Here is a 27,512-nt window from a genome sequence, read left to right as displayed (position 1 = left end):
TTGAGGTTATGTGAGTGGTGTCTGGAGCAACTCCTCCGTGATGTTTGGACTTCTAGTCCAACACCAGGTGGCTCAAATTGTAACCCCGCAGCGTAAACAGAGACGGTGCTTTTGTTTCCCAGCCGCCCAGACCAAATAATCACACAGAAACTGTAGTAATTACAACACTGTTTGGCCATGGCTCAGACGTGTTCCTACCTTGCTCTTATGCCTTAAATTAGCCCATTTCTGTTAATCTGTGTAATGTTCTGGCATCTTTCTCTATATGGCATCTCCTCAACCCCACCTACTCTCTCTGTGTCTTTGTTTGGATTTCCTGTATAGCTTTACTCTGCGGAGCAACTGGCCAAAACAGCTTTATTCATAACAAAAGCAACACATATACAGAAGGACACCCCACACCACCATAGTTCTGGAGGCTGGACATTGAGGACCATGGCTCGGCAGGTTGGTTTGTTCTTCTCCTGTCCTCGTAAGATCTGCACTTTGTGCTGTGTCCTGATGGACTTTTCTAGTGACACCATGCAGATTGAATCACTGCCACCCTGATGCTCTCATTTTTGCTTAATCCTCCCCTTTCAAAGATGCTGTTTCCAAATACAGCCATGTTCTGGGGCACGGGGGCGAGGGGGTTAGTGTAGCTGGAGTTTTAGGGCAAAAGGCCCAACTGGCCGTGCTCAGCAGGCAGTTAGGGCAAGGAACACAAACCCTCTGATGTCTGTAGGGCTAGGACTAATTACGGCAAGGGATACAAACCCTCTGATGTCTGTAGGGCTAGGACTAATTACGGCAAGGGACATAAACCCTCTGGTGTCTGTAGGGCTAGGACTAGTTAGGGCAAGGGACACAAACCCTTCATGGTTTCTAGAGATGCTTTCTAGGAAAGTTTCAGTCAAAAAGAAGGTATGCCCCCATGAGTAGGGTGTTAGCATTTTGTTAAACAGGGGATTTTTACAGTGAGTGTGTGCACATGCCCGTACACGCTTGAACCATTTCTCTGAGGAATGCAAGACACCACGTAATTTAATAGTCTGTTGTTGGCAGCTTGGGGGCTGTGGGTGGCAGGGAAGCTCCTCACTGTATATATACTTTGGTACTTGAAGAATAATTTTTGACTCCTAAGTTGACTTAGTAAGCAGATTATTGAATAGTGATCTTACTTCCCTAAGAAGATTGGGTCATTGATGATTTACATGGAAGTTTCCGTGAAAAATTATTCTGTAAACTTTGTCATCGTCACTGACCTACTTCTGTGTTTTCTGGCATTTCACGTCTCACTAGGAACTTTTTTTTTTTTTTCCTGAGGTCTGAGGTCAGTGGTCCTCCTGAGTAGTCTAGCGTGGCTCCTTCTCCAGCACAGGCTCCTCAGACTTCCTTACCCTGACCGAGGCCTCTGATGAAGATGAGTCATTTTCAGGTTTCGTTTTGCTTTGAGCCGTTTGATCTGGTTAATTGGGCCAGTTTGGCTTCACCAGGTTATTTCCAGGCATTTGTGGGTGCTGACATGACTGGTGTTTGGTTAGTGAGCCTCAGAGTGCTTCCATTTCGTTATCTCTGGATCACACGAACTGTGAGGTTTGAGTTACTAAGGGAGGGGTGTGTATGTGTGTGTGTGTGTGTGTGAGAGAGAGAGAGAGAGAGAGAGAGAGAGAGAGAGAGAGAGAGAGAGAGAGAGAGAGAGAAGTCTTGCAGCACAGGCTGGTCTTGAACTCATGGTGGTCTGTGTGCCCCCCGTCCCCAGGTGCTGGCACTATTGGACTATGGGGCGAGTCCCTGCTCCAGGCCCAGACTGCCTTCCAGCTCCACTTTGCAGGGTTGCCCTTCTGTGGCATTGTGGGGATTGAGATGTAGTGAGTGAGACTGTGGAGAGGGCGCTGCCAGCTTTCCTGGGCGGCTGAGTGGCCACGCTGCTTGCTCAACTGGTTGCCGAGACAGGTTAGCCCTCTTCCTGGTGTGGTTCCCACAGCGACGCTGGTTCCTTGGACCCTTGGTGTTCTTGGGTGCAGCTGCTCTGCTGGGCAGGGCCCTGTGCCTGGGTAGTGCCCGGCCTGGTCCTGGAGAAAGGGGCAGAAATGGGGTGCTCATCTTTCTGTATCTTCTTGGCCTTTGACCGCTTGGCTGTTAGGTCCCTGGTAGTCTTGGGATGACAGAAAACTGTCCCAGTACCCCCTGCGTATCAGGAGAGTGTTTGGTTTCCTTGGTGGGCAGGTTTAGGGGGAACTGTGGGAGGTGGCGCTTTGGAGGTCTGAGGGGCACGGGCATCATCACTTGGGTTTTTTTTTTTTTTTTTCCGGGAAGAATTGGGGCGACAGCAGAAAGGTTGCTTCTCTGGATGCCATTGCACAGTGGGGTGGGCATGAGGTAGGGTGGAGGAGGGGTTGGGAATGGGGTGGGGTCAAGGCTGCCTAGAACTTGTTTGGCTGCTAACAAACCCCAAAGCCTGGGGAAAAAGAGATGGGAGCTCAGTCAAACCAGTCCAGTCATGAAGGAAGTGACCCAGGGCCACATGGAAAACAGGGCTGCTCCATCTCATCCCTCGCTCAGAAAGCAGCTTCTCTGCAGGAGGAGTGAGCTGAGGGATGTCTGCCCACAAGCTTGTTTGTGCGAGGAGGTTCGGGTTTTCTTGAATGTATTGGGGGATTATTTTTGTTCATTTGAGGACAGTTTCGCACTGATGCCTTGCTGGCCTATAATTTACTCAGAAGCCAAGACTATCCTTGAACTCACTGCCTCTAGTTCCCAGGTTGTGTGCCCAGAGCCACCGTGCCGCTGTCCCTTCCTCTTCCCCTCTTCCGAGTCGGCGTACACGCTGGCATTTCCACAAGTCATCATGCTTGTCCTTGCCCCTCTTTCTACTTAAGTTTCTGGAAGTCCAGCCAGATCCTTCTTCAAATAGCCCTGACAGGAAAACTGCTGAATAAATGCCGTGTTTGTGTGACACAGCGTAGATCCCAGCACGCCGTCCGGGGCTTGGTGCTGCTCCCCAGCCGGCCTGGACTTGCCTTCATAGATTAATAATCCAGTACCTTAAAAGGCTTAGGAAAATTCTCTTCATGCACTGACTTCAGATGGCAGAATTTGCTTTAAGTTCTAAAAGGACCTTCTCCTCATGTGGTCTGTGTATCAGTACCTCCCTGACAGTCACATACGGTCAGCATGCTACCTCCCTCTCATGGTGAGGACTACAGTCACCTAACTGTCCCCCCATGTGCCTGGCACCTCAATTTGTTGTTAGCTGAAATGGATCAGAAATGAACACCAGACAGATAGATGGCCATTGATTCAAGACAAGAAGAGAGAAGGCAGGTGAATTTTCCCAGCTTGAACCACTAAACCTCGGCCACTGCTGGGGAAGTGGGGAGGGGACTTCAGTGGAGCCCCTGAGAACCAAGGTGCAGCACTGTCCCGAACAGAGCTCAGGAAGGGCGCTCTGTGTGTTCACCCCACCCTGGTGAGCACAGCCCTCCCATAATGGAGTAAGCAGTGAAGGTTGCCGCCTTACCTGTAGTCCTGTGCAGGTGGCGGAGTAGCTTCAAGAGAGAGCCCTGGAAGGCAGAGTCACACACAGGTACGGCAGGGCTGAAGAGAGCGTTTGGTGACTCTAGGTGTGTTAGAAACCGCGGCCTTCCTATAGGAGTGGATCCGAAGCTACCTTAGGGTCTGTGGGCCGAGCGCATGCTCTTCCCTTTGCTCATGGAGAAGCTGGTGGCTTGATCTGGTGCGGTGCTGATGGACCGGAAGTGTCCTGTTCCTGACTGTGGGCTGTGTGAGGGTACCCAGTGGGGTAGTGTCGAGATGGAAGAGCCCTCAGTCCTCCTCTCCAGCAGGGCTCCAGGCCAGTGCTGTCCTCAGGGTCGTAGTGCGGGAGGGTTTGTGTCCGATTGTCTTTGCACACTTGCTTTGGTGTTTATAGAAATGTGTAGTCCAGCATAATAACAAAGTCTTCTTTCCAATTGCTTAAATACTTTTTCTAGTTTTGTTTTAAAAGTAACTCCCCCCTCTTTCTTCTTCTCTAGGACACTAAATTATGGATAATAATGGAATATCTTGGTGGAGGCTCTGCCCTGGATCTAGTAAGTATCACTGTAGCTGTGCAACACACCTCAGCCTGCTCCTCCATGGCTGTACAACACACCTCAGCCTGTTCCCCTGTGTTGTGCAACACACCTCAGCCTGCTCCTCCATGGCTGTACAACACACCTCAGCCTGCTCCCCCACGGCTGTACAACACACCTCAGCCTGCTCCTCCAAGCCTGTACAACACACCTCAGCCTGTTCCCCTGTGTTGTGCAACACACCTCAGCCTGCTCCTCCATGGCTGTACAACACACCTCAGCCTGCTCCCCCACGGCTGTACAACACACCTCAGCCTGCTCCCCCATGGCCGTGCAACACACCTCAGCCTGTTCCCCTGTGTTGTGCAACACATCTCAGCCTGCTCCCCCATGGCTGTACAACACACCTCAGCCTGTTCCCCTGTGTTGTGCAACACACCTCAGCCTGCTCCCCTGTGGCTGTGCAACACACCTCAGCCTGTTCTTACTCATTGTTGGTTTGAATAGGAATTCTTTATCCATTTCAGTTCTTTTAAGGAAACATAAAACTATTCCTAATCTGTTTTTGTTTCTTATACAGAATTTAAAGTTATAGTGCTGTTTTGAAAGCACTAGGGGAGAGGGTTGCTTTGTTATAAATCAGTAAATTAACCTGCAGAGCAATGAAGACTTTTGTGTGGAGTTGATTGTTTTATCTTAGAGTTAGTTTTTCAGATCAGAATCATCACCCTCTGGTAGAGTAGTTACTACTATAATAGCCACCATGGTGGTTTTCCTTCGGGTTTTTTTTTTTTTGAAAAGTTTTATGTGTATGGGTGTGTGCTGCATGTATGTCAGCGTGTGCCTGCATGTATGTCAGTATGCTTCTCCATGCCTAGTGCTTTGGATCCCTGGGAACTGAGGAGCAGGCACTTGTGAGCTGCTGGGGAGGAAACCCCGTGATCTAGAAGAGCAGCAAGAGTGCCTGATTGCTGGACCGTCTCTCCAGCCCTGCTGCCATGGTTTTTATATTTCCGATGGGAACAGCTCCCAGCCTAAGCTCATCACATTTTCATTCCCAGAGTCGGGGCAGAATCTGATTATTGAGGTTTGGGATCAGGCGAGATGTTGCACACATGGCCACCTTTGATCCTGCCCATAGTGCACCAGGATGGAGCAGGCCTAACCCAGGATTCTCCTTCTGGAGAAAATGGTGCCTCACACTGCTGGCTGAGTGCTTTCTGTCCTCCCACCAGGTCCCCCCAAAAAATCACACAGAGGTCTATATTAATGATAAACTGATTGGCGCATTAGCTCAGGCTTCTTACTAACTCTTATAAACTTATATTAACCCATTCTTATCTATGTTAGTCACATGGCTCGGTACCTTTTTCAGCAGGGCAATCACATCTTCCTCCTTCTATGGCTGGGATAGGACTGGGGAGGAATGGGCTTTCTCCTTCCCAGAATCCTCCTGTTCTCACTGACCAGCTTCTACTTCCTGTCTGGTTGTCTTGCCAATCAGTGCTTACCCGCACCATTACACGCCAGCCCACAGAGAGGGCCGTGGACGTTAGGAGGAGGTGCTCTTTTGTGCTGGGCTTTGCAGAGCTCGCGCAGATGCGCAGCCCCATAAAGTGGAGCTTCTGTGTGTTTGAAACACTGTTGCCCAGCGCTAGTCCTCCGTTTCTCTCATGTTCCTGCAGTGGATGTCAGCTGGCGGCAGAGTGCTTGTCGTGAAGCTCGAGGACTGAATTCAGATCCCCATCACACACGTAAAAGCTGGGCGGTGGTGGCGCACGCCTTTAATCCCAGCACTCAGGAGGCAGAGTCGGGTGGATCTCTGTGAGTTCGAGGTCAACCTGGTCTACAAGAGCTAGTTCCAGGACAGGCTCCAAAGATACAGTGAAACCTTGTCTCAAAAAGCAAAAGCTGACACCAGAGATTGTATTTTGGAGTGGCAAGGTTCAGGCAGAACGAGCCCTGGCGCACTGATCAGCTTACTCTAGCCAAATCAGTGTGAGACCTGATATCAAAAAAAGGAAAAAAAAGAAAAAAAGGATGGAGAAAGGGATTGAGGATAATATCCAGTGTGGATTGCTGGACTCCAGACAAGTGCAGACTCACACAAGCATGTGTGCACAGCACATGAATGTGATTGTACTCTTCTGACCCCTGTCCATGGTAGGCTTGTGAGTGGCAGCCCCCGTGCTGAGTGATGGCTGAGAGCCGAGAAGGCTCAGCAGGTTTTCCGGGAGAGTGGTCTCCCCAGCCTGCTTCGAGAGCTGTTTCTTTCTTAGGATGCCACCGCCAGGTAGTTTCCTGAGAGGACAGACTCCTAAAATGACATGTCTACCCCACATTATTGTGAACGATACGGATTGCTTAAAATACTGTTCAGAACAAAGATTTCAGGGGAAAGTTAATACACAAGGCTAAGCTGCGACATTAAAATGGGAAAAACCCCAGCTGGATATATTTTATGGTCCTTTCTATAAATACCCACACAACAAAAACCAGCTTTTCATTTTTTCACTGTTGGGCAGGGGCAATGCAGGGATGTAGACAGTCACTTGCTTCTGTGCAGTTGGATCCACTGCTGCCCACAGTGGATTTGATTTGTGGCACACACAGAGCTGCTCGCAGGGACCCCGTCTCCCCGACAGCTGCAGTGTCTCTGAATGTGTCAGCGTGTTCATTCGTAGATCTGCAGTAACTGGGGTCTGTGCAGTGCATGTGGTTTGAGTCCCAGGACCCACCGTCCACACAAACATCTTGAATGGAAAGAAAGGGTGTTCCTTTTTGGGGCCCCTGTGAATGGGCGTGGACCAGCCATGGCAGCTCCTGGTGGAGTGGACCCAAGGGACCTCATGGGCTCCGCTTGCTCACCCTGGAGCCTGACCTCCTTTTCCCCCATCTTTTATCACATGTCTGTCAGTTTTGCCCCCAAATCCTCAAAGAGAAAAGAAGTACTTCAGTAACGGGGTGTGGCATGTTTTGAATATTGAAAATAATCAGGATTTTTGGGAGGATCTCTATGCATTTTAATGAAAGTTAATAATCAGAATAATGTGCGTCAGAGTGTGGTCCTGTGAGGACCATTTCTTTGACAAGTTCAGACTGGCTTTACTTATTGTCTCTGTTAATTGATGTGGAGTTGGCCTGTGACCTCAGGGAGTTCTTTCTGAGGGTGGCAGCGGGAGAGGCGGCTGTGCTGGTGCTGTGACAGCTTTTACTAAAGACAGAGGAAAGGAGAACAGCCGCCAGCACGTCTGGCTCCACTGACGTTGAGAGCCATGAGCATAAAACAGGCATATATTTGATTTTGAACGTGCTCAATTGGTTGACTTTTTTAAATTTAAAATTAAATAATAAAGTATTTGTAGGACCTACACACACACACACACACACACACACACACACACACACACGCCCGCCCCGCAGTTCCACTCTTGAGTTCTTTGGCATCTACTCTGGAATCTTCTGTGTCCATCATCTCTGACAGGTCCAGCTGCCTCCAGGATGCCTGCAATGACTTAGAGAGCGTGTTCATACCCTGTAATCCAGGCCTAGTAGCGTGCTGCTGGTTAGAGTCTCATAGCCCAGGCAGAGCACAGAGCGGAGCTGCTGCTTTTTGGAGCTGAGTCTGTGGAGATCTCACACGCACACACGCACATGCATATGCACCCATCCACCCTTCCAGTCTTCTTGTGTAGAGCTGCACGTGAGGACACACAGGGAGGGGTGGAGCTGATGAAGGTTAGTGAAGCTCTGAGAGGGGAAGGTTGTCAGATGGAAAGATGAGGCAGTCTGCCGCCGGAGCGCCTAAGTGCCAGCCTGGGAATCTAATTATGAAGGAACGTGGCTGTATAAAAGACTTACTTAATCAGTCAGAGATGTTTGACATACTTAAAAATGAATGTACAACATGGCTTGGAAAAACAAGGTAGAATTTCGGGATATTTAGGGTGAGCTGCTTTTAGTACTCTGGAACAGCATTTCTGACAAGGTGGAAATGCATTTCCTCCCACATGTACCCTCTCTTAGGGCTTTCCATGGTCTTGTCCAGAGTCAGGATTAGGAGTGGACATGTGTCTGGTTCCATGGTGAGAATGGAGTCGTCAGGCCCACACGATGCTTCTGTAGAACCCAAGTAGATGGTCTGTAGTTGGGTAGGTGTGTGATCTGTCCAGCAGAGGAAGAATGGAGGGTGAAGTGTGTGTGTGTGTGTGTGTGTGTGTGTGTGTGTATGTGTATGTGTGAGAAGGTATTAGGAATCACCCGTGGATGAGATATATGCATTTTCCCATTGTGGTCATTTTTCTCCCACTGTGCTAAAACACCATGATCAAAAGCAACTTAAAGGAGAACGCTGTGTTGGCTGATGGTTCCAGGGTACAAGTGCATCATGGAAGGGAAGCCCACAGTGAGCAGTAGGTACAGGGGGCAGGAACAGGCAGCCGAGCGCCAGTGTGCTGGGCTGAGATCTTGTTGCAGATTCAGACCCCGAGTTCTGGTGTGAGAACGACAGACGGGAAAAGCACTCTGTCGTCCCCTTCTAAGGGGCTGGAGCAATGTGTTTGCTTCAGTCTGAAGATTAAACACTGAAGAATAGACACGGAGGAAGCAAGCACTCGGTGTGTCAGTGTGTCCTAGACCATGGTCTTTGGAACAGGGGTTTCAATATGTTTCCTGTTAAGAAAAAAAAAAAAGAAGAAGAAGAAAAAGGGCTCTTGGTCAGATAACTGGAAAAAATTATGCTCTGTGGAACAGGACAGACGTGCTGTTCTCATCTGAGCACAGTGCCTCGGCTAGAATTGGCAGTGATTTCCCGGCAGGCCGGTGGACCCCGCACTTTGATTTTCTCTGCATATATAATCTCAAAGGTGCTTGCCCTTTCTCTTCTGTTCTAAATGAAGGAAGCCAGAGGGGCTCAAGTGCTAGGCCGCCAGGAGAAGGGCCTCTGGGGTGAGCCGGGAAGCTGCACCAGGCATGGTTGGCCTGCAGTGCAGGTGGCTCTTCAGCTGGTCTTCTGGAGGAGACCCGACAGTGGGCCAGCTGATCCAGCAGTGACTGCCTGTGTGGGGGAGGCCGTTCAGCCCCGAGGCCTAGTACCTCGGCTGGTCTTCGGTATGTGTTGGACTCCTGAAGACATAGGCAGCCGAAGAGAGGCTGCCAGCAGGAAGTGTGACTCGGGTTAGCGGCGGGTCTTTCCGCCTCAGAGGCCTGGATTAAAAGGTGTGCCTCTCATCTCAAAGATCTGGATTAGAGGTGGATCGAAATGATTTAATTCTAATCATTTAATCAAGTGATTTAATTAATCAGAAATCCCTCGCAGGTGTGCCCAACCATTTTTGGGTTTTAGTTCATTTCAGATGTAGTCAAGTTGATAACCAAAAGAGCCGTCACAGTGCCCGAAGGACTCAGTGGGCACCCATGCTGGGCCACACGTGTCCTTTGGGATGTCAAAAGGTGTCAGCAAAGTCACGAGACGTGCAGTGACTCCCAGCTGTCATTTCCTTGGGAGTAAGATGCACGGGTTAGTTTTGTTTTTTATTTTATATTTATTTTATTTCTGTGTATGAATAATGCTTTGCTTGAATGTATGTATGTGTACCATGCATGTGCCTGCACAATTCAGAGGGCTTCAGATCCCCCTAGAGCTGGAGTTCAGGATGATTGTGACCCATCATGTGGTGGTAGGAACTGAACTCGGTCCTCTGTGAGAGAAATAAACGGCCTTAACTGCTGAGCTAGCTTTCCAGCCTGGTTTTTAATATTTGAGACAATCTGAGGACATCAGAGCTCAGGCTGGCTTGGAACTTGGGGTGGTCCTGCTGTTAGGACCGCCTTTTAAGGGCTGGGACTTCAGACCTGAGCCAGTGCAGCTGGTCACACAGGTCTGTGTCTTCTTCTGGCTTAGGGGACTTGCTCGGTAAGAGCTGCTGTTGGGGCTTTTGTGCCTGTGGACTGTCTCGGTGCCACGAGCTCAGTGACCTTTCCTACACTTGTAAGTGAGGATGGATGCACTGTGTCTTACAAATGAAGCCCCTTTCTGTCTGCTGCATTTTCTGCTTTTCCTTTTTCTTTCGTTTTTCAAGTCAACTTTTTAAACAAGGATGTGTACACATTACATTGCTTCCTTACAACTTCTTACGAAAATTGATACTAAGGAGTCAAGAGAAAGCGCTCCTTCGAGTTTCTCAGAATTAAATCAATTACTCCCCCAATTAAAGCTAATAAATGTTTTATGTGTGCATTCTCTAACACATTCTGAAAGTCTTGGGGAGCTAGATCTGGGAAGTTCTGGTGAGGGGTAGCTTGAGGAAGGAATGGGCTCGCGCTCTCCTCACAAGGTGCCTGTCCAGCCCCTCCCCTCGACTCCGGGCCGCTGCTCTCCGCTTAACCGAGTCTCAGGCCGGCAAACATATTTTATAGTCGTCCCCTCCTCAGATTTAAATAGATTTAACTTTTTGTTTTTTAGCAACAGGGTTTCATTATGTAGACCCAGCTGACCTTGAACTTGCAGAGATCTGCTGTTTCTGACTCCCAAGTGCTGGGAATAAAGGTGTGCGTGCACCATGACACCTGGCCCTTTAGTAGATTTCAATTGTTTAGGCAAAATATCTGCTTTGTGTGAAGATGTCTTTCATTTTAATTATCTTGTCTATTTAGCATGGATTTTGTTTCTTAAACCCTGTGTAAGAAAGCTTCTAAGTGACTAATGATCTTTTTTTCTTGTTAGTTAGAACCTGGCCCTTTAGATGAAATTCAGATTGCTACCATATTACGAGAAATTCTGAAAGGACTTGATTATCTACACTCAGAGAAGAAAATCCACAGAGATATTAAAGGTGGGATCTACTCTTGTTTTTATTTATTTATTTATTTATTTGAAACACCAAAGTGGCCAAACTCTCTGTATGTCTTTTCTGCCCACTCTTGACAGTCTTGGTCAGTCGGGCTGTTGTAAACCCCAGGGCACCTTGCTATGGGCCCTCGTGCCCAGTGGGGAGCGCGTGCGTGAACTCCCAAGGTGACCCTGAGTATAACTGTGTATAATGATGTCCTGCTTGGTTATCTTGCAGCGGCCAATGTCCTGCTCTCTGAACATGGAGAGGTGAAGCTGGCTGACTTTGGAGTAGCTGGCCAGCTGACCGATACTCAGATAAAAAGGAACACCTTCGTGGGCACTCCCTTCTGGATGGCGCCCGAGGTCATTAAGCAGTCAGCCTATGACTCAAAGGTGAGAGCTCGGACCATACCCAGATATTTGTCCCTTTTGTTTTTGCATATGTAGCTGGGCTAGGCCATGGAGGTAATTTTGTGACCTTGGTTCATGTCAACTTCCTTCTCCACCTCCCAATATGCCATTGGTGACCTTGTCCTTCTGGGTTCAATGACTGTTTGATGTGGGTGTTGGGTATGAGAGTGGGCACAGTCGGCCTTCTGAGACTGCAGACCCTAGATATAGATAGCTTAGGGCAGGCAGTGCTGTGCCTAGGAACAGGAGGCGGGTGGGGCCTTGACAGAGTGGGTGGGGGGCAGGGCTTAGACAGAGCTCAGCTGCTCTCCATAGGGCATCTAGAGAGAATCAGCGAGCCCACAGAAAATCCCACAGCAGGATGGAGCAGGCGTGGTTCTTTAGTGACTGCCACCATTTGTTCTGTTTTTAGTCTCAGGACCTTTATTCCCAGAGGCTCTCAGACCGCGGGAGACTGGAGTTGTCCCCCGTCAGGCTGCTTGCTTGTTCCTGTGTTTCTTGCTTTTGTCCTTTAGTTCCATAGCTCATTCTGTTTGCTGGGGTCAGCGGCCCATGCGCAGTAAGCATGGGCATGGCAGAGAATTGCCTTTCCTAAGCCCCAGACTTCAGCACAAAAACAAATTTAACCCAGAGACAGGCATAGGTTGGACATTGCTCTTTGTCTTTCTTTTCGTTTGTTTCTGTCTTGTCTGTGTGGGTCTGCACGTACGGTGCTGGTGTTCTGGAAGGCGTGAGATCCCGAGATGAGTCAGGCAGTTGTCAGCCGTCTGGCACGGATGCTGGGACACGGCTAGGATTCTTGTGAGAACAGTATGTGCTCTTAATGCGGAGCTATCTTTCCAGCCCCTCAAAAAAAAAGAAAAAAAATTCAGTCCCCCTCCCCTTTGGAGATAGTTTTGCTCCGAGAGCCAAACCCGACAAACTGGTCACTTACCCGCTTTGGGGTTGCGAGTATGTGTTAGCATGCCAGACCCCTGCCTTTGTTTTTCTTTCTTCCTTTTTTTAATAGGACCCTTCTCCGTGTGTAGCAGATTTCCTGCCTCATTAAATGATGCTTGAAGCATAGGATAACTTGCCTTGGGGACTCTTGTAAGGTATATGACATTACAGCATGCCGTGATGTAGAGTTATCTCTTGCTCTGGCTTGGTGAACTCAGAACTGTGGTGATAGCATAGCTGGGTAGACACTCAGGCCCCGGATCCAGCAAGCAGCAAGCGTGCACAGGTTTCTCAGTTCTGTCTCTGTGTTTGCTGCTCGCTGGTCCCGTGTCTTCTGGGAAGTAGATGACGTCATGGCTACTTCTCTGAAGTCCAGTCTTGTCCCTCTCCCCGAGTTCTGTCATGTAGGAAGGTAGGTGTATTGTCTGCTGTTTACTGTCAGTGTTCATGTCTAAATTTTGGTGTAAGAGAGACTAGAATAACTACCCTGGTAATTCTCTTTCAGGTTAGTAAACTAGCTTTTCAACCTTGGCCCTTATGACTCGGGACCCAAGTCACCCATTTCTATTCTAGCCATGGCCACCCCCTTTCTTGTCTCCCAGAGAGCTTTCCTGGTCTTCTTGCCTGATGCGTCTCTGCAGTGGCTCCTTAGTGCAGTTCCACTCTGGTTGTTTTGGATAAGGCTGTCCTCCCCTTACCTGATTTTCACTTGAATCCCCAGGTGTGCATGTCCTAAATATAGTGGTAGACACGCAGTTGTGTTGGCTGGGACTTGGTTCTTTATTTTGGATACTTCATTAAGTTAATGGGTTGTGGTGATGTAATTCTTTGCTCTGAGGTGGACTAAGTAGCGCTGCTGGTGGAGTGTTTGGGAAGGCCTCTTCTGCCTTGCTGCTCCTATTTATGAGGGTAGTGATGTAGGATGTCCCTCTATGTGCTACGATTACCAGTGGTTAATAAAGAAACTGTGTTGGGCCTGTGCAGGGAATAGAGTAGGTGGGGAAAACTAAACTAAATGCTGGAAGAAAGGAGGCAGAGTTTAGGGGAGAAGCCATGTAGCCCCCGCCGAAGACAGACAGATGGAACTTTATCCAGTAAGCCACAGCCCCATGACAGTACACAGATTAATGGAGATGGGTTAAATTAATATGTGTAAGAGTTAGCCAATAAGAAGCTAGATCTAATGGGCCAAGCAGTGATTTAATTAATACAATTTCTGTGTGACCATTTCGGGGCTGAGCAACTGGGAACTAACTAGCGGCCTCCTCCTATAGGGTAGATTGGGTTTAAACATGGATGTTTATTGTGGTCTTTGATTATATGCCAGATGGCTTGATACTAAATGGTCGTGCCAGCTCAGTGTCCGTGTTTGTCAGTGGATGTCAGGTGCAGGCAGGGGGGCTGCACAGGTGTCTGCGCAGGTCTGGCTGGTGCTAGAGGGCGTGGGGACTCTGGGCTTTACATCTGGTAGAGCCAGGATCATGCCAGGTTGTTCTTGGTTAGGTTTAGGTCCCCCGTGTGTGGGGACCACACTGAGGAAGCAGGGCCAGCTCCTTTCTGCCTTGCCGCTTGTGCTTTTCCAGCCCCTCCTTCCAAAGTTCTCAGGCCTCTGCCACCAGTGCACAGCTGACCTGAAGCAGAGACCATCTCTGCCAGGCCTGTAATGGGGTCAGCTGAGCTGATCGTGTGGTGCCTAGAGGTCTTGGTGGAGACTCATTGCCACAGGCTCCGTGGATACACGGTGGTGGAGTCACGCTCTGCCCGAGAGTACAGGAGTTGGTGACGGCAGTCACGCAGACTTCAGAGGGGACAGGCGAGAGACCGGCATGCCGCGATGCAGCTCCTTTTCCACTTTCTGATGCTTTGTCACTGCCTCTTGCCACCTTCATGGCTCGACTGGGGCACGGTGGTGAGGGTTTCTGATCCTCACAAGGTTGCAGAATGGCAAGTGAGTCCCCTCCAAGTGGCTAAGGGTCAGGGATTGTCCTGGTCCTGTGATCACCTGAACTGGCCTCCTCTGGCCTCCTGGAGGAGCGACGGTAGCTGTCCCTTCAGGGGACACTGGTGATGGGTTTGTGCGACAGTGGTGAGCAGAGGGGCCTCCCTCCACCACAGTCCTCCATGAAGTCAGGGCAGGACCTGGGGGCAGGAACTGACGCAGAGACCATGGGCACTGTGGACTGGCCTGCTCCTCACAACCGCTTACTTTCTTTCTCATATACCCCTGGGCCACCTGTCCAGGGGTAGGGGCACTGCCCACAGTGGTCTGGGCCCTTCCACATCAGTCATTAATCAGGGAAATAAAAGGCCTATTCATAGGCTTTGCCTATTGACTAGTCTGATGGGCGCGTGTTCTGAATTAAGGGTCTCCTTCCCAGATGACTCTGGTTTGCCAAGCTGATAGAAATCCAACCAGCACAGAAACTACAAACAGAAGGACTCGACCTTCTTGTTAAGGGCACCAGGGAAATTGGCAGTAGAGACTGTTAGAAGTGAACGAGCCCTGGGCAGCCCAGCCGTCCCCTGGGACATGTGGACATCATCCGGATCCTAATTCAGATAAAGCAACTGTGGAAGGTTTTCTGTTTCTCCTTTTTTTTTTTTTTTTAAATAAGCAGTTGGAAAAGCTTAGTGACTACCTGATATTAAAGACTTATAGATGTGCCAGGCAATGTTGGCACACATCTTTAATCCCTGCATTTGAGGCAGAGGCAGATGGATCTCAGTGAGTTTGAGGCCAGCCTGGTCTACTACTGTTACTTAGAGAAATCTTGCCTGGGGCGGGGGTGGGGCGGGAGATGTGAGGACGACTTATAGACGCTGCTAGATAAACTCACTGCAAGTTGGAAGTAGTGAGTTGAGGCTGCATTGGTCGTGTGTGCACCCCCCTCCCTCCGTTGTCCAGTCTGTTGGCTGTTGTTGCCCAGGCTACAGAAGAGAATTGCCCTGCACACTGCCTGAGAGAGCCCCAATTCAGTAAGCCGCACTTCTGCTGAGCACATGTTGAGAACTACCAGTGTTGGTAATTTTAACCTTGTTTGGTTGGCATATTGAAGGGTCGGGGATGTCAAGATAGCTTTTCTGTATCTGTCCTCCTTGAGACCCTGCTGTGTAGGATTTACATTCACTTGTGTGTATAGCTTTAGGTGGCCGCGGACTTGTGCAGTGTCCCTGCCCCGTCTTCTGAGTGCTGGGATGACAGGCCACGAGGCCTTTTACAACACAAATACGCAGTCGTATGGAAGGGCATCGTATTAACATTTTCCATGTCTGTGTATTTGACCATTTTTAATAATAAACGTTTTGTAGGGCTGGTAGAGCATTTCCCTAGCGTCCATGAGGTCCTAGGTTCAGGTCCCAGCACTGCAAAAGCAAACAGAACAAAACTACATTAAGTTCGGGGCACAGTGGTCAGCCCTTTACACACTTCCTGTGTAACTGCCTTCTTCTGGGAAAAGCAGCTGTCCGGTATCATGAGACCTTGACTGTAGAGCTGGTGTTGAGACCAAGGTGCCTACTGATCTGGACAGCTGCGCACCAGGTGCTGCTCCAGGGTTGACGACCATAGAGATGACAGTCAGGATCGCTCTGTAGGGTGGAGTATTTCAGTACTCGTTTTCTGTGTTAAAATTATGCCAAGGGCTTATATTTCTTATCATTTAAAATAATTGTCTTTTTCAGAACTTGTGATTGAAACACACACACACACACACACACACACACACACACACACCATGCTTGTCTGAATATACTCTTGTTTGCTCTGGTCCTCACAGGCAGACATCTGGTCCCTCGGTATCACAGCAATAGAACTGGCCAAAGGAGAGCCCCCGCACTCTGAGCTGCACCCCATGAAGGTGTTATTCCTCATCCCAAAGAACAACCCTCCCACACTGGAAGGAAACTACAGCAAACCCCTCAAGGAGTTTGTGGAGGCCTGTTTGAATAAGGAGCCGAGCTTTGTGAGTACACCCTTTCTGTGGTCTCCAGCCAGGGTGAATTTGCTCTGTAGGGGTGGCTGGTCTCCATGATCTCACACAGCGTTGCAGATGAGTTTGATTTCTTTAAATTGCGGAGACTTTTGTTGTTGTAGTCATTTTATGTGTTAGGGATTTAAGTCGAAACTAGTTTGTTTAAAATTTTCTAGCATCTCATACCTGGTTGCCCCTGAGGAGTTTTCTCCTCGGTATGGGGTGGGATCACCAGTCTCAGTGTTTACAGACAAAGGTCAGGCTGGGAACTGACCTGAAGATGACGGAAGTAAACGTTTTCAGTTGTCTTATGCTGGGAGACAGACAGGATATCCAGCACCCACTGTCTCTACTTCCTCTCTTTCCCTCCGAGTTTACTCTGTGATGACAAAACCCAGGCATTAGCTGCTGGGAGCTTTGCCTCTTTTCCTGGAGAACTGAGACTATCTTTGAAAGTAGCCTGTGTATCTGTGTCCCAGGTAGCGTCATATGTGGGTTTCTGTGAGCTGTTGTCTGGAGGCAATGCTTCATTGAACCTCAAGAATATTCATAAGGGGGTCCTGTAAACCCTTGTCTAAAAGTGACGAGAAAATAAGTTTAATAATAGCATTATATAGTTCCCCAATAGGGTACCAGTTCTGGCAAAGGAATCAGGATCTAAAGCACCACGGGGGGGGGGGGGGGGAGGGGGCTGCGGGTTGAGGCCAGCAGATCAGCATTTGGTTACTGGTGTCAGATCGTGGTGGATGTGGTCTGTGGGTAGTCCAGTTGTTTGTTTATATCACAGAGTAGTACGATAGCACTCGGGAAGAGAGACCCAAGTGTGTATACTATTCTTCTAAAGCATGTCCAGTACTCATTTATTCCTGGGATACACCCTCCACTTTGGCTTGTCCCTGAACCTGCAGGTGAGAAGGCTGCGAACCTTGGTTGTGCCTGGAGTGTCACGGGCAAGAGGGATTGCCGAGGCCACCTGGGGTCTCAGGAATCATGGTAGAGAACATGCTGTTTTGTTAAGAAAAACAAAACAAAACAAAACATAGATTCCTGGAGCAGGTGGGACTGTGGTGTGCCTGGCTGGACCTCTGTGTTTCTGCTGTCCCTGCTTGGGCCACTCTGCGTGTTGAGGGAGCTTTGTGCCGGTAGGTGGGGAGACCACTGGCTATACTGGGTGAGCTGTTTGGTTGGAGTTGTCCATGTCCAGGTGTTATCAGGCTGTTGGCCCCAGTCACGGGGTGGGGAGAGTAGGTTCACATGTCTGCTTTTCTAAATTGGGAGTGCTGGTGACCACAGGAATTCGGTTGGGTCTCTCCTGACTCCTGCCCTAACCTGTTGTAGATGAGTCGAATCATCGACTTCATTTTAATTTGCGGTATTAGCCCAACCCTGTAGGAAGTCATGAAGAACATGTGTTTCCCTTACTCAGCATCTGTCATGAGGTATACTGTAAACCAGGAGATGCACCCTCTCAGGCAGTACTTATAGAGTTCTTTTGTGGTGTTATGGGTAGGCGCATTCTTTGTTTGGTTGAATGGTTCTGGTAGACCGTTTTTGTCCTTGTTGGAACTCCCTTGTCAGGTTCACCTTGTACAGGGAGGCTCGGGCTCGGGAGTGGTGCAGCTCCCTTTCGTGATTATTTGGGCACGTGTTTTCCAGAGACCCACTGCTAAGGAGCTGTTGAAGCACAAGTTTATAATCCGCAATGCGAAGAAGACGTCCTACTTGACGGAGCTCATTGACCGGTACAAGAGGTGGAAGGCCGAGCAGAGCCATGACGACTCCAGCTCAGAGGACTCGGATGTGTAAGTTGTCCCGCTGAGCTCTCTATACTCTGGGTTGGACTGCTGGGCTCTGCTTCTCTGTGGGAATTACGGGTAGTTTAGTTCCTCATGCCCGCGAGGCCGGTCCTGTGCATTGGGCTGTGTCCCGCCCCTCTGGACTGATGCTGAGTTCCATGTTGTACCCATGGCCTTGTTTGGGGTTCTCTGGCCCAATGCACTGCCACAGAGTTTGTGTGACATCTTGTATTAACAGAAGCTGCACAGGACTGTGGCGAGGTCCCTGCTCTTCATTAGCCCCTGCCATTGACGTCCCGACAAAGTCCTTGTATGCAGTTCTGAAGAGAAAAGAAAGATTGCTTTTGAGACTTTGGGTGTTGTCAAGCTTTGTATGGGGCAGTTACTGAATGTGGGTTCCCCACTCAGCACCCACACTTCTGTTGACCGGTGTGTGAAGCGGTTGGAGCCCTGCACTCCATGCCAGGACAGAGAATCACAAGCCTCAGGGATGGACCCAGGTCTGAAGGTCCAGGTTACTGTTGATAGCCCAGGTTGAGACCATTGACTGAGAGGTCATTGAGATGCTGTTGCTGGGAGGCCAGAGTGTCAGCTGCAGAGTGGAGGAGGCCTGGGAGCCAGGCTGCGGCAGTGCTCTGGGTAGAGGTATCAGCGAATTTCAGATACCAGGGACTTCAAGACTTACAAGCAAGTTAATGAAACCATTTCAAAATAAAATACAGAGTGCTGGGATTGTTGCTCAGTACCTGACTGGCATGCGAGAGGCCCCGGGTTTCAGCCCCAGTGAAGGACTGGGTACAGGAGGCAGGGATGTTGTTCAGGTTTCCGCAGCACAGTGGTACGGTGTCAGGAACTGTTGGGGTTTGAGCTGTTTATGGAGTGTGTAGAAGACACATAGCTTAAGGCGTCGTTGCACCATGGACAGCGGGCAGAAGACACAGACCTGTGTACACTTGGAGCCATGAGAGCAAGTGGTGTCCCTCAGGTTATAGACCTTAGGAAAGGTGGAGCAGGTGGGACTGGTGTGCCTGACTGGACCTCTGTGTTTCTGCTGTCCCTGCTTGGGCCACTCTGCATGTGGAGGGAACTTTGTCTGGTAGGGTCAGCCTCTCGGAAGCTAGCATCAGAGTAAAGCTGGAACATGGAAGCAAGACAGAGCAGGCCGGCTCTGTGGGCGGGAAAGGATGCAGGTAGCAGGCAGGCACCCGGGTCATTGCCACTAAGGATTGAGCAGGCCCTGAATGAGCAGGGAGTGGGACACCTTGTCTGGCAATGTGTAGAACCTCGGTGGTAACACACAGGGCCAGAAGCGGGCTGTGGAGCTGGGGGCAGTGACAGAGATAGAGGAGGTGACCTGTCCACCTTGTAGCTGTGTGGCTGCAGTAGGACAAAAGAGGACCTTTTGAGCCATGGCCGGAAAGAGCTCTTGGAAAGAAACTAAGGTTCAAGAGAGACTGGCAGAGAAGTGGAGGAGGAGGAGGAGGAGGCCCCAGAATAGTGGCACTGTCGGCTAGTGCAAGGGCTATCCCAGGAGCCATGGTCCTTCCTGTCTGCTGTGCCGTGTGGCACGGCTGCAGGTGACTTGGTGTGAATGGGCTGGGGGTGTGAATGGCCTGGGTCAGTGGTCTGGGCAGTTCAGTTTGTAGCCCAGCCCACGTTGGTGAACTTGGTGGGATTTCTCTGTCAAGGGAAACAGATGGCCAGGCGTCTGGAGGCAGCGACTCTGGGGACTGGATCTTCACAATCCGGGAGAAAGATCCCAAGAATCTGGAGAATGGAACTCTTCAGCCATCAGATTTGGAAAGAAATAAGGTACGATAGTGGCTCATGCCTGCTCCTATGCCCGCGCTCGCCAGCCAGTGGCACAGCGAGGCTGCTGTGGGAGTGTAGGTGCTGAGCTGTGCCCCGTCTCCTCCTGACCCTCAGCCGCATGGTGGAGTTGGATGTGGGGTGAAGCTCACACATGAAAGCTCTGTGAGCTCCTGCCGGACGTCAGCATACCCTGATTTTATGCTGGCGTTTTAATTTTGGACCCCCAAAAATGAGTGTGTTGTATTTAGAGACTTAATTTTGATGGAATGTTTTTCAGCCCACTAAATGTACAAAAGCTGTATCTTAAAGATCTTGTGGAGCACAGTGGTTCAGTTTGTCAGGCCGTGTGGACCAGCAGCCACCTCTGGGGCCCCACAGACGGGTTGAAGGGTGGTGGGAACTGGGCCTCTTGTACAGGGACTGCGTGGTGTACCTGGCGCTAGCCCTCCAGAGTGATTTCCTATCTCAGATAGTGAACAGGAAGGGTTTCCAGGAGGAGACTGCAGAACCCTTGCCTGTTTCTGTTTCTAACTATCCCCTCTTCCTCCCCAAGGTGAAGGACATCCCAAAGAGGCCCTTCTCTCAGTGTTTATCCACCATTATTTCCCCTCTGTTTGCGGAGGTAAGATCCCTGGCTACCTTTCTTGGGGGGTGGGGATAAGGTTAGGAGGGAAGAAGAGGGGATCAGGGCTGCCCTTTGTAGGTGGCTACCAGGATGAATTGGGGGCAGAGGCAGGCTCAGCTTCTGCCTTGGCATCCATGCTGACGACTGGCCATGGGCCCTGCCTTGCATAAACCAGGCCGCTGAGCCGGGAAAGCTGGGTGGATTTCCTGATCTGTCAGGGGCCGTGTAGGTTTTACTGGACTCAAACTGCTGAAATTATTCCTCAGTGACAACCTCAGATCCACCAGAATGAGGTAATATTCTGGAAGTTCTAGAGAACCAAAAGGAGCTATCTCCAGCACCCCCACCCCCAAGTACGCAGCCTCATTAGGGGTAGTAGACCGTAGCTGGAGGTGAGGATTCAGTCATCAAAGCTCAGTAAACATAACCTGGTCAGCACATGAGCACAGTCCACAGTGGAATGTCCCCATTGCTGTTACTCTGCCTGAGTCAGGGACGACCGCACACGTTAGTGATGGGGCCATTGCATCTAACACTGTTGTGGTAGAGGGGGGCAGGGCTCTGGTTCTCCTGTCTCTCTTTGCTTCTGCTTTGAGACCCTCAGATCAGAGGCAGGTGAGTGACAGGTTGCAGATTAGTCTCTAAATACTGTGCTTGGAAGTGGCAGGGGCTGTTAGCTAACAGACAACACCACAATGTGTCCTGCTTCTGTGGGCCTCCCCGGTGTCAGCCTTGGCCATCTCTCCATGGCCCCTTAGAGACAGGGTAAGGAATTCCATGCTCTTAGGGCGACAGTGGTCTGGTCTGGTTGTTCTCAGCACCATCAGAGTCAAAGCTGAGTGTTTTCAGGCATGTTTACAGATGAGGGGGACCGGGGACCGAGCTGCCGGTGTCCGTGCTGGGAGGTCTGTAATCCTGAGCTGAGCTCAGCCTTGATGTGAGAGGGGCTCTTGTGCTCATGTTCCGTGGTGTGAGCACCTCCAGGAGAAGGACTTGGAGTTGGTCTTCGTGCCTGGGAGGTGTGTCTAAGCACACAGTTGACTCTCATGGGAGCACACGACAGTGTTGCTCGAGTCCCAGGACTCAGGGTTGCCACATGTTTATGTGAGAACACCTGACAGCGCTCTTGACCCCAGAGGCTGTGTTCTGCCCCGACCCACAGTAATCCTTAAGGAGTGAACCAGGTTTGCGTGTGGTCGGCATTGATAGGACTTTCTGGAGTAAGGTGAGGGCTGCATGAGGAGATGAAACTTGAGTTCACCATCAGAATCGTGTGTGGGGTGTGTGTGTGTGCACGGTCAGGCTCGTGTGTGGAGTGTTGTGGAGAGTTGCTGGCCTGGAGGAGTCAGGCGAGGGCCTTCTTTTACTCTATATGTACACAATGTTCACAGAGACTCAAGATGGCCCCAGAGTGACTCAGCAGCCACAGAGCTCATGCCTGATTCCTTATCAGCCTGACTAGGCGGTGGCGGTGATGGCGGCAGGGCTGCTGCCCGGTCTATGACATTTGTCTCACTGCTCTTGTGCACTTTCAGCTGAAAGAAAAGAGCCAGGCATGCGGAGGAAACTTGGGGTCAATAGAAGAGCTTCGGGGAGCCATCTACTTGGCGGAAGAGGCCTGCCCTGGGATCTCTGACACCATGGTGGCTCAGCTTGTGCAGCGGCTGCAGAGGTAACTGGCTCTGGGCTAGAGCGGGGCTGTAGGAGAGCCTGGAGGTGCTGGCATGGCTTCTGGGACGAGGTGGCTGCCACAGGCTGCAGCTGGGTGTCCTGGGTGGTCATTCTTGTCTGTTCCCGTTGTCCCCCAGACCCGGGCTTACAGCAAAACCTGGGAAAGGCTTGTTCTGAACTGTACAAAGGAAAGAGGTGACTCTGGGAAGGACCCCAAAGCCTCGCATTTTTAGTTCTTAGCAGAGAAACGCACAGTGCCTTAAAACACCTAGTGAGCAGAGAGTAGAGCCCAGTCGCACTGCTCACTGGGAACTGGTTCAGAGACCAGCAGCTTCGGTGTCATGGACCCCGAGCCGGGCCTGGGGCCTTGCCTGTAGGTCTGTGCTCTGGCCCCAGTGAGCTCCCATCCCTACTTGGTGGCTTTGGGCACATAGCCTTCATGTTGAATAGATCTTACTGTGAGGGCTAAAAAATAAAAATGACTTGCTTGGTGGCACCCAGTCTTGAGGCCATTGAAGGAGAGAGTGGTCTTCTTAAGACTGCCCCTGGTTTGCGTCTGAAGGTAACAGCTCATCACAAAAATAAAGCAAAATACAGCTTAAAACCTGCTGTATGCTCATCCAACAGGTCATTGTAAGTTCTTTAACTATATTTGATAATTTCCTTTGCCAACTTATAATCATTATAAACAATTATCTAGTGAGATATTTTACATTGTTTTCTTTGGTATTAAACCTTTGAAATCTGGTATGAATTCTATGTGGCTGCATCTTTCTCAGTTCAAACTCAGATTTCAAGTAGACACCCATGGCCTTTGTGGTAAGTGGGTCCTAAGTCATCAGATTAGTGGCAGGGTCCTGATCTTGTCTCTGTAAACATGGCTGTGGCTTTCCATTTCTCCTTGGTGTTCCTGAAGGCCAACCAGCCACAGGATGGTGCTCAACCAGTGACCATCATTTAGGCTTCTTCCTAGCTTGTTCCCACATGAATTGTTTCAGTCTCCTCAGAGTAGCTGCTGTATGAGGAGTCTTCAGTGAGAGCAGTGCATCATCCATGAGGCTTTATTTGTTCTTGATGTTTGAGGCTCAGCTGTGGCTCCAGTGTGCTGCTGAGAGCCTCGTGGACCCGTTTGAGTGTGCTCAGTGTCAGAAAGGGGTTCTGGGAGGAATCCCAAGATGATGTCCTCGGCTGTCTCTATACCATTTAGCATTTAGAAGCGAGACAGCGCAGACTTTTTTTTTTTTTTTTTTGAAAACAAATGACACGGGTCCTATGGTTATAACCCAGTATAACCCAGTTATTACCATCTCCTCTGATGTTATATGCAAGGTGTTCATGCAGACACACAGACCCTCCTGGGCCATGTTTTAGAATACTCCTAGGGTGTGGCTCGCCTGGCCTGCATTTGTAAATTCCTGCCCCAAAGAATTGCAGAATTTAGACTCAAACTAGCCATGGGTATGTGTCCCTAAGCTCTCTGTCCTTGGTAGCACCAGTTTTCAGAAATAGATCTATTTCAGAATAGAACGTTGGGTGCAGGAGTGTAGGCCAACACCATACACTGGCTTCACGTGCTGCTGTGTGGCTGTAACTCTGGCATGGGATGGGGAGTTGGCCACAGAGACACAGGTGGATTCTGGCAGCTTGCTGGCCCGCCAGCTGAGCCAGAAGGGCAAGCTCTAACCAGTAGGACAGGCTGCCTGGAGAATGGGAGAGGGAGAGCCTGCCAGGCGGCCCTTGGCCCCACATACACAAGGGAGACGGTCCTAGGTGTCCTTTTCCACAGAGGCTGAACACAGGCTTGCTTTTTTATATATTGTGAGTTTTTGTGTTAGACCCAGAACTTTCTTAGTCATTATAAACTCCGAATGATAGATCTGTTAACCTGCTGATTCGTGTGCTTGCGTTCTCTGACATTCTGCCCTGGTGTCACAAATGGTGTTGACTGATGTCTCTCTTTGCTTTCCCATAGATACTCCTTGAGTGGCGGAGGAACATCAGCTCACTGAAATGCCTTTTGCATTTGGGTTTGCCCTTTCCTTTCTTCTTCATCTTCCTTCTTTTTAAAAGTCAGTAAGAGCCTTTGCTGACTCTGCGAAGAGGTGTCATGGAGGCCCACCCTCCTGTAGCCGCCAGCACCTGCCCAAGGGACACAGTCCTCACCGTGCCACACCAGGTGGAGTCCTTCCGATGGGGTGGGGGGCTACTCCTTCAAGCAATTATTTTATTTTTTTATTGTTTTTAATTTTAATCATAGTGCACATATTCAAAGAAAGTATCTTTAACAAACCCTGAAATGTATATTTGGGTTTTGACAAGGCGGTTGAAGACTTGCGACCTCAGGTACCTGCTTTATGTTGCTTGCGCCTCCCCCGGGAGACGAGTTGCTCTGGTGGATCAGTGTACAGATTTGTATATAGCGTCATTTTTACGGAAACTCTTTTGGCGTGCATAAGGAATCACTGTGTACACATTGGCCAAGTGCTTCTGTAGATAATGTCTGTGGAGTAAATATTTGACAGGCCAGAACTTGAGTCTATTGCCTTGCCTTTATTACATGTAAATTTTGAATTTTGTGACCAGTGATTTGGATTTTATTTTGTATTTACAGGGTCTGTCATTAATAATAATTACCCTCCCCCCATGGAACACTCCTGATTGTACCTCAACAGATACAAACTTCCCCCTGGGTTTCCCTATGCCCCCTTTGGTACACTTGGAAGTTTTTCTTTCTCATCGACGGTACTGTTTCTTAGTGCTGCAGTTGGAACACATCTTGTCTCACAGAGCTTTAAGTTATTCTGAGTTTCTCCCGGATCTTTGTTGAGTTGTGCACTGTGTCTGCACCGGATGTGCCGTCCTGTCCCTCCCTTCCGTGGAGCCTTGTCGTAGAGTCTGCTTATCGTCTATCCCGCCTGGAAGTGTCTGAATGCTCACACAAATAAATTTTATAACTCACTCATTTTGCATACTGTTCTTGAAACATGGCACCGCAGAGCAGACGGGGCACCTGCTCTGCACACGTTTGTGTAAATGTGTGTGTAGAGACCCCAGGGAAAAGTGCCCAGACGTCAAAAAGCCAAATGTCCAGGTTAGTGCCCTATGCAGTTGTGTGGTTGGTCGCTGAGGTGTGGCCAGTGCTGTGTGTGTGGAGCTGCTGAAGCTCTTGCTGGGGACTCGGATGGGAGGCTTCAGTTCTCTTCAGGGAGCTGGGGCTGCTGTCGGCCAGGCTCCCTGTTTCTCCATGTGCTACAAAGCCTTGCTTGGCAGTTCTCAGAGCAGTTCTTGCTCAGACCCCTATAGTGTTTTTGCTTTGATGCTAATTCTTGTCCTCTTGCTGTAGCGCTAGGTCTCGAGGAAGATAGTTTTTGGAGCAGGAACTTTGGGTGAACTTGGGGACGTCTGCTTGGCCTTGTGCCTGGTGTGTGGTGGCCTCAGCGTTACAGGAAGGGCAGGCCAGTGCAGGAGGTGCTGGCAATGAGAACCGCTTAGAGTAAACGGGGGCGGGGTCGAGGTCTTCAGACTAGTGAATGGTGATGGTCTGCTGAAAGTAGATTTGGGTTGCATTAGTAATTTCAATCAATACATTTTGGCTAGGGGAAATAGAACCACAATTGTTAGTTTTTGGGTTTTTGTTTTGTTTTTGAGTCTATGGGTGTTTTGCCTGTATGTGTGTCTGTCCATCACATGTGTGCAGTGCCCTTGAAGGCCAGGTGAGGGTGTTGGATCCCTTGGGACTAGAGTTGTGAGCTGCCTTATGGGTGCTGGGAACAGAATCCATGTCCTCTGCAAGAGCAGCCAGTGCTCTTAACTTCTGAGCCATCACTTTGGCCCCAGTACTGTTATTTTATAGCAAGAATGTTACCTTGAACAATAAAATTTGAGACCATTTTATGTTTTCTAGAGTACTCTGTACTGGAGTGCTGTGTGCTTTCCTGTATGAAACCTGATACATAAACCAGAGGCTGTTGCAGGAGTCACAGAGGGTCAGTCTGTTCTTCGGAGTGTGCCATGTCTGGCATGGAGAGGATCCTGAGGGCAGCAGACATGTCTAATGGCTGGAGCTCTGCAGTCTTACAAATGGATAGCAATATGAATCTTGATAGTGAAGCCAGTCTTTTCTTCCTTTGTAGTGCTGGGACATGAGCCCAGGGCTTGCTATGAGCTGGGTGAGGATTTTCCTTGCAATCTCTGCCACCTGTCTTTAGCACGAGCCACTGTGGTCGAGCTGCTGAGTGGACTAGGTCTTGGTTAAGCGTGATGTGCGTGTTGTGTGACTGTAGGCAGATCCTCTGCAGTCCCTAGACTATATGTAAGGCACAGCCTCCTTGTGAAAGCAACATATGATTCTTTGGGAGTTTATTGGAAACTCCACTGGGGATGTGGGGTTTGACAGTTTAAAAGTGGATTGCCTTAGAGTCTCCTGCAGGTAGCTCTGTGCTCCTCCAGCACAAAGTCAGGTGAAGTGTTCTACGGATACATCGTTTAGCTGACGGTTGTGTTCTCACCTTGTCCTTTGTTTAGAGCAGGGCCCGTCTCAGATCCACCACTAGTGCCTGCCTGGCATCACAGGCCGTGGTGGGTGAGCTCAGCGTCTCCCACAAGTCCTGCTCACGGGCAGTTTCTGATGGAGACGAGGCCACCAGTCTGGGAAAATGAGTGCCATGTAGTTGGAGGCTTCAGGTCTGGCTCATGAGACAGATTGTCATTGGGAGCTCAGGATGGCTAGGAACTCAGGATCCTTTTGCCTTGGCCTCCTGAGAGCTGGGATTACAGGTGTGCCCCGCCATGCCAGCTCACTGATGGCTCTGTCCTGGAGTAACACCCTCTTGAGTGTCCACCAGTGCAGTGTGGGAGATGGTGGGTTCCTGGCAGCTGGGGTTTCTCCGTGGAAGAAGCCCACTGTTCTGTTCCCGAGTATTTGGTTCTTTGTGTGGTGTTTTATACTTTCTTGGGCAAAATCTGTAATTGGTTTATATGCATTGTATTTCTTAAAAACCTGGCTTCTGTGTCTCTGCTAAGATGCGGTGACGAGGGTGGGAGTGCCCTGGAGTTCCGAGCACCTGTGTCATCAGAGGTCAATAAAGCTCTCAGAAGTGACTGCTGTGTTTGTGTTTGGGGCCATCAGACTCTTGAACTTCTCTGCAGCTATGTGGAGGCCAGAAATGCCAGTCACATGGGACCCACATCCCTGGCAGGCAGTCTGGAATCACACTGAAGAAAGTCCTCTTGTCTCCAGCCCTTCAGGAATTTGGTAACACTCTGGGGAGCCTGGGAATGCCCGGTGATGGGGCCTGGAGGACTCACCAGAGTCTGGATGGCCATGACCTCCCCCTTCTCACTTGGGTGTGTTTTCTGGCCAAGCCTTTAACTCATCAATGTGCCAGAAGGTTGTATTTC

The 27,512-nt window shown here is 49.8% G+C and overlaps 1 protein-coding gene across 2 annotated transcripts in view; it reads left to right on the top strand.

Annotated features, from left to right (window-relative positions):
- Positions 1 to 25,070, top strand: part of Stk24 (serine/threonine kinase 24) — an 84,271-nt gene extending 59,201 nt beyond the window's left edge. Inside the window, exons 3-12 of one of the 2 annotated variants that reach the window (XM_048421782.3) lie at positions 325 to 447; positions 4,017 to 4,073; positions 10,780 to 10,888; positions 11,123 to 11,280; positions 16,014 to 16,199; positions 17,865 to 18,010; positions 19,693 to 19,816; positions 20,370 to 20,438; positions 21,977 to 22,113; positions 24,085 to 25,070. In XM_048421782.3, coding sequence (XP_048277739.1) covers positions 325 to 447; positions 4,017 to 4,073; positions 10,780 to 10,888; positions 11,123 to 11,280; positions 16,014 to 16,199; positions 17,865 to 18,010; positions 19,693 to 19,816; positions 20,370 to 20,438; positions 21,977 to 22,113; positions 24,085 to 24,121 — 1,146 coding nt within the window. In that variant the 3' untranslated portion in view covers positions 24,122 to 25,070. The remainder of the gene's footprint in view (positions 1 to 324; positions 448 to 4,016; positions 4,074 to 10,779; positions 10,889 to 11,122; positions 11,281 to 16,013; positions 16,200 to 17,864; positions 18,011 to 19,692; positions 19,817 to 20,369; positions 20,439 to 21,976; positions 22,114 to 24,084) is intronic. The other variant, XM_048421784.3, reaches the window with a different exon arrangement.
- Positions 25,071 to 27,512: the final 2,442 nt, after the last annotated feature.

Source organism: Myodes glareolus, chromosome 12 (genome assembly GCF_982192425.1).
Source record: "Myodes glareolus chromosome 12, mMyoGla1.1, whole genome shotgun sequence".
Lineage (NCBI taxonomy): Eukaryota > Metazoa > Chordata > Mammalia > Rodentia > Cricetidae > Myodes > Myodes glareolus.
Note: the sequence above shows the minus strand (reverse complement) of the source record. Positions and strands in the feature narration are given on the sequence as shown.